General features: G+C 42.3%; 1 protein-coding gene across 1 annotated transcript in view; it reads left to right on the top strand.

Annotated features, from left to right (window-relative positions):
• LHFPL6 (LHFPL tetraspan subfamily member 6) overlaps positions 1 to 5,999 on the top strand; it is a 204,275-nt gene extending 198,276 nt beyond the window's left edge. Inside the window, exon 4 of the mRNA XM_074943617.1 lies at positions 4,900 to 5,999. Coding sequence (XP_074799718.1) covers positions 4,900 to 5,018 — 119 coding nt within the window. The 3' untranslated portion in view covers positions 5,019 to 5,999. The remainder of the gene's footprint in view (positions 1 to 4,899) is intronic.
• The last annotated feature ends 6,638 nt before the right edge of the window (positions 6,000 to 12,637 follow it).

Below are 12,637 nucleotides of genomic sequence, written 5' to 3'. Positions count from 1 at the left end.
ACCTCCCCGCTACACCCCAGTGCCTGGGGGTAAGCAGCTTCCAACTCTGCCTTTCTAGAGGGCAGGGGGGAAACTTGCTGTCACCCCTGCTGCTCCAGAGGGAAGGATGGCCCCTGCTGCTGCTCCTGGAGGGAGGAAGAGGGCCTCATGCTGCTGCTCTTGCCTCTATGGGAGGGAAGGGAGTCCCCTGCCAACCCCATTCAAAATGTGCCACGAAAACTGAGCCACAGGGGCCGCTGTGTCATGGTGTGCTTAGGACCCAGGATTGCCTCAATCTGGCCCAAATAAAAATGACCTGTGGGATGGGTAGGTGTCTTGAGGTGGGAGAGCAGATGTCTCCTTTTTCTCCAATAGGGCAATTTTTCCCAGATAGAGGCTGCACCTTCTCCCATTGACTATTCCATTTCTGAGCTGGTGGTGATCTCAGGCTGCGTGGTCTCCTTTAAATTCCTCTACACAATACAGGGAATCTCCCCCCACCCCTCTTCCCAACCCCTAAAACAGAGTTGTGATGGCTCTGTGCCTGCAGTGCCTCCTATCCCCAAGGGCATAAGGGAGTGGGTTCCTGGGTTCTATCCCCTGAACAGGGGGAGAGGTCTGGAGAAAGCAGTGGACGTGTTATTCCTTGACTTTAGCAAAGCTTTTGATACGGTCTCCCGCAGTATTCTTGCCAGCAAGTTAAAGAAGTATGGGCTGGATGAATGGACTATTATGTGGATAGAAACCTGGCTAGATCATCCGGCTCAATGGGTAGTGATCAATGGTTCCATGTCTAGCTGGCAGCCGGTATCAAGCGGAGTGCCCCAAGGGATGGTCCTGGGGCCAGTTTTTGTTCATTAATGATCTGGAGGATGGCGTGGCTTGCACCCTCAGCAAGTTTGCAGATGACACTACACTGGGAAGAGTGGTAGATATGCTGGAGGGTAGGGATAGGATACAGCGGGACCTAGACAAATTAGAGGACTGGGCCAAAAGAAATCTGTTGAGGTTCAACAAGGACAAGCACAGAGTCCTGCACTTAGGACGGAAGAATCCCATGCACTGCTACAGACTAGGGACCGAATGGCTAAGCAGCAGTTCTGCAGAAAAGGACCTGGGGTGATAGTGGACAAGAAGCTGGATACGATTCAACAGTGTGCCCTTGTTGCCGAGAAGGCTAACGGCATTTTGGGGTGTATAAACAGGAGCATTGCCATCAGATCGAGGGACGTGGAAAAATTGGAGAGTCCAGCGGAGGGCAACAAAAATGATGAGGGAGCTGGAGCACATGACTTATGGGGAGAGGCTGAGGGAACTGAGATTATTTAGTCTGCAGAAGAGAAGAATAAGGGGGGATTTGATAGCTGCTTTCAACTACTTGGAAGGGGGTTCCCAAAGAGAATGGATCTAGACTGTTCTCAGTGGTACCAGATGACAGAACAAGGAGTAATGGTCTCAAGTTGCAGTGGGGGAGGTTTAGGTTGGCTATTACGAAAAACTCTCTCACTAGGAGGGTGGTGAAGCACTAGAATGGGTTACCTAGGGAGGTGGTGGAATCTCCTTCCTGAGAAATTTTTAAGATCAGGCTTGACAAAGCCCTGGCTGGGATGATGTAGTTGGGGATTGGTCCTGCAGGGGATGGACTCGATGACCTCCTGAGGTCCTTTCCAACCCTGATATTCTGTGATTCTAGGACAAGAATAGCCACATGTGCGCCTTCCCCCCCGATCAGACTTTTGGTTGTACTGTTCATCTGTGGAATCAAACTGGGTCCCTGGTCTCTACAGGCAGCTCTATGCCGCACAGAGCAAATCAACATCCGGATTTGGCCCACTGAGTATTTCTCCTGTTTGACTGGCACGGGGAAAGGCTGCTTGCAATGGAACCCTGGGGGTAGTTTTGAGTAGCAGTTTAGAACTTGGTTACAATTTTCAGACCTGTTATGATAAGGGCAGAAGATGATTGGTGCAGTTATTTCCGAGGAGGCATGTGAAAGTTCCAGAACGGAGTTATGTGCAGAGGGACCCAGTGCTCTGCTACAGCACCACAGAGTGACTCAAAAGCTGCCTGTACTGCAGAAAAAGACACCAAGAAAACAAAAAATAAAAAACATCGACCCTTCTGATTTGCGGTCGCTGTGGAAACCAGCCCCACAGCCTCTCTCGCTCTCTCTCTGGACTTGGCAGGGAGTGGGGCTGTCTGCTCCGCTGCTAACCTATTTTCAATGCCAGCAACCTCTACTTTAACTGTCAAGTGTAGTTTTCCCCTGCATTGAAAACAGCTATCTGCCAACCAAGTAAGCTCGGAGGCTTGTCTGACGAACCATTATAGACAGCAGGGGAACAATTTAAATAGTTTTGCTTCTTTCGTTTCTTGAAAGGGTTGTAGGCAAACTAAATCCTCTGAGTGTTCCCGATTTAGGTGAATTAAATATAGGTGGACAGAACAGAAATCAGACGTCAAGAATTATAACATTCAAAAACCAGTCGGAGAACACTTCAGTCTCTTTTGTCTCTCGATTACAGACCTAAAAGTGGCAATTCTTCAATAAAAAAACTTCAAAAACAGACTCCAATGAGAGACTGCTGAATTGGAATTAATTTGCAAACAGGATACAATTAACTTAAGCCTGAATAAAGACTTGGAGTGGATGGGTCATTACACAAAGTAAAACTATTTCCCCATGTTTATTCCGACCCCCCCTCCACCCCTCCCACTGTTCCTCAGACATTCTTGTCAACTGGTGGAAATGGCCCAACTTGATTATCACTACAAAAGTTTCCCCCCCTCCTGCTGATAATAGCTCACCTTACCTGATCACTCTGATTACGGTGTGTTTCATGTTCTCTGTGTATATAAATCTCCCCACTGTATTTTCCACTGAATGCATCCGATGAAGTGAGCTGTAGCTCACGAAAGCTTGTGCTCAAATAAATTTGTTAGTCTCTAAGGCGCCACAAGTCCTCCTTTTCTTTTTGAGAACTCTAGAAGGAGCACTGCACCTCAGGTCAGTAAAGAGCAGCCAGCCTCTTAGTTGTATTTGGAACTCCTCTGAAACCCAAAGGAATCCGCTCTGATGATATTTTTCACTTTTTAAAGTCTCTCTTCACCAGCAGCCTAAAACACTCTTGCTCTTTCATTATGCAAAAAGGTAATAAAGGCCCAGTCATTCGCAGCTGCTTGTTTTATGCAGTTTAAGGCAATGTCCTCTCTATTTTAGTGGAACTGTCCAAAACTTGTTGAGTTTCCGTCTTTGGGGAAATGGTGAAGTAGACAGGACATTTTTGCAGTGTGAAATTTCACAGTTTTATGAATGTTATTTTAGAAGCATTTTTTTAAAGAAAGGCCCAGAAGCCCTGCTTTTAGTTATGACAGACTTGTATAACTACACTAGAGAAAGGGGAGGCGTTTTGTATCTTCATAGATTCACCAGTTTTGCTTCAGGTGTGAAAATTTCTAACAGGCAGACTCCACAGCTCTGTCCCTTCCAGCAGATTGGCATCAGTCTGAGGAAATAGGAGTAGTGTTCAGTGAAGTCTAAATATCTTTATTCATTGAGGTTTGGAAATGTAGGCTACAATTCTGCAAGAAATGCATGCAGGCAATCCCTTTACACATGTGCAACTGTAACACCAATAGACCCCGGTCGCTGGCGGACAGGATTGAATCTGGGACCTCTGGAGCTAAATGCATGAATCAAAAGTCACATGACCCTTAGCTAAGGCTGTAGAGCAGACTCAGTAATCTCTCTCTCTCTCTCTCTTTCTAAGTGGTCTCAGTGCCACTAGATGGGACAGAACACCACACCCAGGAGGTGTGTGTGTTACACAACTCCACTGAAATCAGTGAGGCTCTGTGCAGATACAAGGGCCTGCCTATCTGCATTTCTTTCCAGGATGAGGACAACATGCCTCCATTTTGGAAGTGGCTGGTGTAGTTTAAGCTGTCTGCCTCCTGTTAAAATGAATGGAAGTTACCAGACTAAAACCCATGAACTGCACACTCACTCCTGCATAGACAGACCTAGTCTTTTTGGTTTACTGACTACACTGAGCTAGTAACAGGGTGTGGGGCCCTGTGAACCAACTCCTTTTATCAAAAGCTAGAAGTCATACCAAGGACAACTTTGGCTGGCCACATCCATTCACAACTACTCAGGAGGAAAAAAAAGTTTCAGAATTTAATATTCCCTTGGCAATAGCCCAGATTCCCTGTTGGATTTGATGCTGTGTAGATTGGTTAAAGGACCCTAGAGAACCTATTTGGCTCAAGTGTACATTCCAACACAGACTTTCTGTCCATATAAACACTATGTAATAAATCCATATTGAAAATATCTCTGAGATCCTGAAGTGCTTATGCCAATTTTCTAATTAGCCATACTATAGACAGGATTCTGTGGATCTGTATCATTTAATGACTTGTACCTTTTTCAGGTGGCCATGTTCAGTGTTTCACTCATTACCGTAGTGCTGAGAAGCACCAGTCAAGACAAGTGTGTTAAGCACTACATAAATGCATAAGATGACGCAGTCAGTGCCCTGAGATATTTACAGCCTTCCAGTACCTCACATTAGCATTACAGTTAATACCAAAAAAAAAAAAAAAAGAGCAAGAAAGTTCCTGTAAGCTCAGACACCAAATTCATGAGCACCTAGATAGATTAGATAGCACCGATATCTGGCTGCCTTCTACCATAATAGGAAGGCTTTGGATGGAGATGTATAAATATAAGTTGCTTAGAAGGAGAATGAAACCAATAAGCTGATACAGAAGATAAAATGCACAGCACCATAAGCTGTATTTGGTTACTTCTGTTTTCATTTGCCTCCAAAAGGAAAGAGCTTATAAAGTTATGGTGAAAGCAAACCTTTCTTCTTGAATAAAAGATTGTTTCCTTGGTTTGTTTGTTCATCTTAGGTACTTGTGAAATTGGCTGGGCTTACTACTGCACCGGAGGAGGAGCAGCTGCCGCTATGTTAATCTGCACTTGGTTGGCCTGCTTCTCTGGCAAGAAACAGAAACAGTACCCTTACTGAGGCTGGCGGCCTGAGAGTCCAGTTTAGAGAATGAATGAGCTTCAAGAGGCCGAAGTGACTTGCAGACTTCTTCTGAAAAAAGTGCTTTAGCTCCTAACTGCAGAACAGTCAGTGTGAAATGAGAATGCACGTGGTCAAGGACATGAGGTGACACTGAATTGCGGGGAGGGTGGGGAGTCTGGAAAGCTGGACCAAACACTGCGAATCTTGGAAGGCATGGGCAGTTCTTGCTTGACAGAGTATATTTATGATCTGTTCTGGAAGAATTCAATTTTATGAGCTAGGAATGCTCCCCTTTGGTAAATTGTGAAGGTATGGGTGTACCAATGAATTGAAAGACTGGTGAAAATAATATTTTGGGTAGGGTATAATCTTCCAAAGTTCCCCTTCAGCACAACACACACACACACGTATAGACCATGGCACAGAACAAATAAAATGCAAACTTACTGGTGCATTTTTTCTTTTTTTTAATTCATTGGATGGTTTAAAATTCAATGTTATACCACTTTTTAAACTACACGTGAAACCTAATAAATGGACCAATAAGCCACTTTAACAGTATTTTGTATATTCTCTCTACTCTTTTTCCCAAAACATTTATTCACTGCTTATTCAGCCCTATAGAATTTTTATTTAGCTTCTGTGTTTTCAGCATTATTACAAAAATGCGACATTTTACTCAGCATATATAGGGGCTTTGCCTATAGTACTATTATGAAGGGCAGTAAATGGACATCTTTCAGTCCATGGAGAATTCCACTCATGGCACTGTAGGATATTGTTGGTTACGTAAGACTAATGGGAAACGTCTTCCAGATATAGATTTTGTCATCGTTACGTTTAGCTCATTGTTGTTGTATTGTGCTGTACCATGTTTATCATTTCAATATTCATTTTTGTAAAAAAAGTATATAAATGTGCTATTATGTTCGTATTTGAAAATCTCTGTAAATAAATTTCTCTCTGATCAGTACTGGAAATGCATTATAGTGTCATTGGATGAATCGGTTCATTTCTTAGATCTCCATAAAAATGTCTTGCAAATAATCACATCCTTCATACTCCTTTTGGGTACATTCTGCCCCTAACGTGTACACAATTTAACTCCCATAAGAACCTGTCACAGTTATAGAACACCTTTCCTTCAAAAGGATCATTAACCTCGCAGACTGATATACAAACTATTCACAAGTGACTTCATCAGTCTTTGGGCTGAAACATAGCAACAATTGACAGACATGGCCACCCTACACATTTTAGGTCAGGAAGTGAAGGATAGTTGATCCAACCAAAAATGAAGTTGCCAGTCTCAGCTAGGCAGCATGCCATTTTGGAAGGTCATGGTCATGTGAATAAATCTAAATACTGAGTGTCTGAACTCCTGGGTTCTAATATCTGGCTTTGCCACTGACTTGCATTGTGACTGTGGGCCTGTCACTTATCCTCTCTGGGCCTCAGTTGCCCTATCTATAACATGGGGAGAATAATACCCATGATGTGTACATGTGAAATATTATTTTATTTATTACAAATGATTACCCAAGCTGGATTTTGGCCAGGATACCAGAACTAATGCCTTGCAGATATGAAAAATGCTGCGGGATCTGTAATGATCACCAATGGGGTAAGGATCTTGGTTTTGCATGTCATTTGAAAGACAAAGAGTCAAATTCTTTCCTCATTTATTCCAGATTTACTCTGATTTGACTCCACTGCCATCAGTCGAGTTACTTCAGCTGTATACTAGTATAACTGAGCAGAATTTAGCCAAGCGCCTCCAACAGCAGTGTCCCCCTAACACCATGTTGGTCTAATGTGAGTTATGCAGACATCAGGGTGGAAATCCTAGCTCCATTGAATCACAGAATATCAGGGGTGGAAGGGACCTCGGGAGATCATCTAGTCCAACCCCCCGCTCAAAGCAGGACCAATCCGCAATTTAAATTATCCCAGCGAGGGCTTTGTCAAGCCTGACCTTTAAAACCTCTAAGGAAGGAGATTCCACCACCTCCCTAGGTAACGCATTCCAGTGTTTCACCACCCTCCTAGTGAAAAAGTTTTTCCTAATATCCAACCTAAATCTCCCCCACGGCAACTTGAGACCATTACTCCTTGTTCTGTCATCTGATACCACTGAGAATGGTCTAGATCCATCCTCTTTGGAACCCCCTTTCAGATAGTCGAAAGCAGCTATCAAATCCCCCCTCATTCTTCTCTTCTGCAGACTAAACAATCCCAGTTCCCTCAGCCTCTCCTCATAAATCATGTGCTCCAGCCCCCTAATCATTTTTGTTGCCCTCTGTTGGACTCTTTCCAAATTTTTCCACATCCTTCTTGTAGTGTGGGGCCCAAAACTGGACACAGTACTCCAGATGAGGCCTCACCAATGCTGAATAGAAGGGAATGATCACATCTTGGATGTTTTGCCATTAACTTCAATGGGCTAGGATTTTACCCCGAGTGTAGAAGAGACCCCATAATTTTAATACTCTCTTTAGAAATATATGGTTGCTTTCTAAACTATAATTATTCATTTTGCAATAGTGCCTAGAGGCCCCATCTGAGATTTGGGCCTCATCTGTGCTAGATACCGAACAAATAACCTAGTAAAAAACAGTCCTTTCCCAATCTCCAATAGACAAGACAAGCAAAAAACTCATTTATTTCAAGGAAAGCAGCATGATCGTAGAATGTAATTCAGCATTTCCCAACTGATGAACTTGCACGTTTATTAATCATAAAATTAACTGATATTACATTTCAAAATGTATTTTTCTGTTCGTATATTTCCAATTGGTTTTTTATATACAATTATGTATGCCAAAGTTATGATGTTTGTTCTAGTTACCACTTTGTGGCTTAATAACCTCGGAAAATTGTACAGTGGGGCTGGCCAAATAAATTGGACAGAGTTCCAGAGGTGTGGTTGCTGTGGGAAGAGTTATGTCAGTTTTGAATGATTAATTCCGATCTTCCTAAACAGATTTGTATTGGGTTTTACTCTAGGATGAGTAGTGTTTATCCACTTTACAGTACCATGTGCTGAGAAGTATATTGTACCCTGTACTTTCCAGATTAGCCCATAATAGCTATATCATGTTTGACCTCGAGTTTCCATTAAGAACCACATCAGCTATATTGTGGAGACTTAGCGCCATATACTGGCCTAGATCCTCACACGCTCTTCCATTGGTATTAATGAGAGTTGTGCACAGAATGCTAGGGCCCTTCATATTTCTGTTTTTGGGTTTTCAGAGCATTACATTCTCACTACAACATAGCACCAAATTCAGACCTAGCGTACGTGTGAAACACAGTTGACTTCAGCGGAGTTCCACCTATTCACACTTAGGCTGAATTTGCCTAATAAGGGGTTGAGTGCAGCCTTTTTAACATTAAAGCTAAATAGTCACATCTCCCTATGTGGTGGTGGCTCCCTAGGTCCTTTGCTCCACAAAGCGCTCACTCGAAATTGCCTGCCTCTGCACATCACGCCGCCACCCAAACAATGTTGTGGGGCTTCCTTTTAAACAGCAGAGTGATTTACAACGTTCCAGAGACTTGATTATGAAAATGTAAGTACTCTTCTTCTAAATGTAAGGAACCTTGCACACCCCCATACTCTTGGACTCTAATTACGGTATGACTGAGTTCATCCAAATTAGCTTGCAATTTTTCTTTTATTTGGAGTTGAATAAAACAGCAGTTTTGAATAATCTAGTCAATGATGCAGGCTGCACCTGCTCTGTCACTGGTTAGCATATAACTTTCAGCTGTCAGAGTAACAGCCGTGTTAGTCTGTATTCGTAAAAAGAAAAAAGAAAAGGAGTACTTGTGGCACCTTAGAGACTAACCAGTTTATTTGAGCACGAGCTTTCGTGAGCTACAGCTCACTTCATCGGATGCATAGCATATCGTGGAAACTTTCAGCTGCTGAGACATGACTAAACCAATCCCAATTTAATTAGGTTTGCCTGTATTCATATGTTTTGGTTTTGACATCCATTATGTATTATAATATAAATGCTGTTTGTTGTTTGTAACCAAGGGACTTCTCGATGCTGAGAGGAAGAGGGCAACATAGGGTTACAAGGATCCATTGCATCTGGTATCTACATACTAGTTCACCAAAGCATGTTATATAAGGTCTCTACCAGAAGCCTGTGTCACATGGATCATCATAATCATTGTGAAATGTATGTACGGATAACATGTAAGGAGTTACGTATGTATACTGAAAATTTATTCTTACGGTCTGTGAATTGGGGCCCATCACCAGAAGTTGATAAACCAGTTTCTTTCAGGCAGAAGATGTTTATCTATCGGTCTGTTTCCATATAAATTGAGTAATGCATCCTTTACATGAATGCCTATTTACAGTCTGAGCAAAATGCAAATCAAGACCAGCTGACTGCTCTTGCCAAAGCTTTTGGACTCAGCCAAGCACTGACAAATTCATTGCTGGAAACCAGTCTGGTTTACCTGTGTGTTAGTAAGGTTACAATGGTATTGGACTTAGAGCATTTAATGTTTAGACTTTATGAAATGCTTGTAAATTGCTGCATGCTGCATGCATTAATCTCACTTATAGTATCTTTATCACATGCTATAAGGCAAAATGTAAGTTTTTGCTTTATGACTGTAAAAAATGTTTGCTCTGAAACTATGAACCTAGTCAGGAGGGATCGTTGCATAACTGTCAAGAAGGCTAACAAAACTAAATGGGCCATTGTGGGACATCACAATACAAAGACTTTATTAATTTTCCTTTCCCACCCATGAAGAGGCTACATACAAAAGGGCTCATCCCATCAGCTTGAATTCTGGAAGAAGGAAATAAAAATAGCTGACAAGAAAATTTGTCACCTCTTTTTTGTTGTTTGCACCCTCACAGGGCTGGAGCTATGAAACAGAAGCAGATATCCCCAGAGACAACCTGGTGTAGCCCTCAAAAAGACATTCAGAGCTGACAAATTACTGCAACTCTACCATTTTTTAAAACCATAGACTAACTCAGTTGTGTATACGTGCTTGCCTGCTTTAACCATGTCATAACTCTTTCATTTATTTTTCCTAGTTAATACATCGTTAGTTAATGCTTATAGCCAGTCCTGTAATAAACTGTTTTTGATGAGAGATCCAAGATGCAAGTTGACATGAGGTAAGTGACTAGTCTCTTGGGACTGGGAGCAACCTGAATATTTTGTGATCTTTGATGTATAGCAACCAACTATCACTAAATCCAGCTTTCCTGGGTGGCAAGATAGACTGGAATGCACAAGGCGACTGTGAATCTATGGTAAGACTGTTACACTGCTTCAGGAGTTCACATTTGTTTCTGGGTCGGTGACATCTAATTATAAAACACACAATCAGTTTGGAGTCTCTTCCCTGTTTCTTGACAGGTTGGCACTCATGGTTGTGAACCACTCCAGACAGTGTGATTCTCCAGAGGAGATTCTAGAACAGGAAAACACAAGCAGCAAGGATCATCATGTTTGCAAGAGAAGACAATGGATTTTTGGACTATAACTGTAGGGACACAGACAAACTCTGGATCTTTCCACTGAAGAGGCAAGAAGACAGTGTGACTTGTCTTGTGAATGTAAGATCACAGCCAAGCCTGGGTGTAATACTCTGGAAGGATTTTGGGTGAACTTTTGCTCTATATGACATGACAGTGTCTTGGCAGATAAGTTTAGTATGCATGTTATGAGTGTATTTTATATGCAACCCTTTGATTCCAATATTTCTACTTGCCATGATTTGAATTTCTGTTCTTTGTTAAATAAACTGATACTTGCTTTCTCTATAAGCAAATCTAAGTGCCGTGCATTAACCAGAGCTGTGTTCTATGGTGTGACCGGTAAGCTGTAGTGTGCTATTCCTTCAGGAACAAAGGATCTGGGAATTCTGTGAGTGTCCAGTGGACCAGGGGCTGGGCACTCTAGGGAGATGCTCAGAGGACTGAGAGATTGGAGTGTATCTGCCATTAACCTGTAAAGAGAGAGCAGGGCTTGCAGAGGCCTGGAAGGCATTTCTTGTGTTGACAGAGACTGGTGGTGTTGGAGAGCTGACCCACAGCAAGCACAGACAAGGTTTCCTCATGCTATGGGAAGGTGGGGGTGGGGTGCCTGCATTCCTATCACATTGTTACAAACTGAGGTCCTGCTAACCAGCTCATCTGAGTTCGTAGTCTGAGAACTCAGCGTAACAAACGTTGCTTTGAATTTAACAGTTTAAAATGTAAATTAGATATTTATGGAAAACATACTTGAAAGGCATTTGTGTAAATGGTTATAATATTTATCCTGGTGAATTTCCTATTTAGTTTTTTTCTTTTTTCTTTTTTTTGGTTGCTATTATAGGCTCAATCTTGCAGCCATTACTCAAGCAAAATTTCCATTGACTTGAGTCAGGATTGATGGGTCAGCCCCTATTTTTATGTTTTGAAAGTTTTATTATAGAAGAATCTACATACGAAACATCTGTTTTAGGAAAGTCCATTTTGATTATGTGCCACATTGAGTCCTGAGACCATAACACTGTCTGTGGTTCACGGCACCTCCGTAACAGAAGGACACCAACAAGATAAACCAAAGTCTGTAATACTTTGGTCTAATTTCTGTGGTTGGGTTTAACCTGTGGATGCTGGTTGGTGTTGGTGGCTTGTGATGTACAGGAGTCAGACTAGATGATCTGGTGGTCCCATCTGCCCTTGAACTCTATGAGTGCCAAAATCAACAAAGGAGCTAAATATGAATAGCTTAGCTCATTGTGTTTTTGGTGACCCTCAGCCCAGACCAGCAAAAGTTTGACAAACCTGGGACTTGATTGCTCATCCATCTGGGAAGACTGAGAACTAGAGATGGTGAAATAAGGGACCATTTCTCACAAAAAGTTTTAACCCTCTTGACTAAGAACTCAGGGTGGGATTCACAAAGGTATTTAGGTACCTAACTCACACTGAAATCAATGGGAGTAAGGCACCTAAATATTTTTGTGAATCCCACTCTCAGTGCTTGTCTGAGAACCCCTTCTCTCCACATTTTCCTTGCTATCCATCTCCTATCCAGAAGATCCTAGCACCTGGCCCCTCATTGAACCTTATCAAAGGTAAGAAGGAGGAATCACAGAGTTTGTTGGGCTGATAAGACAGAGACTTAATGGTTTAGGGAAGGCTCAACCATGAAGGTTTTCCTTGGAGATTCAAGTTCAATAACCTCCAGCCTTCAGATGTTGATTCATGATGTTGATTCTCTCCTTGGGAAACCACAATCCAGGGTTCAGTTCATGAGCTGCTTCATGAAGTGAGCCTATTATACTTGCACAATCTTAACAAACATGAGAGAGAAAAAGAACATGATTTGGGGGCTACATGGATGAGGAAAAGGAACACTTAAGCCTTTGTTAGACTTTAAGAATTGTCTCCTGAGGAAAGCAGTGGACGCTCCATCCCTTAGACATTTAAAGATGGACTGGACAAAGCACTATGCTGTCTGGAACAAATCCTGCCCTTCTAAGGAAACTGTCACAATTAGCTACCTGTAATTTTTATGAAAAGAACAGGAGTACTTGTGGCACCTTAGAGACTAACAAATTTATTTGAGCATAAG

The sequence above is a fragment of the Natator depressus genome, chromosome 1, assembly GCF_965152275.1.
Source record: "Natator depressus isolate rNatDep1 chromosome 1, rNatDep2.hap1, whole genome shotgun sequence".
Lineage (NCBI taxonomy): Eukaryota > Metazoa > Chordata > Testudines > Cheloniidae > Natator > Natator depressus.
This window is presented reverse-complemented; position numbering and strand designations above follow the sequence as displayed.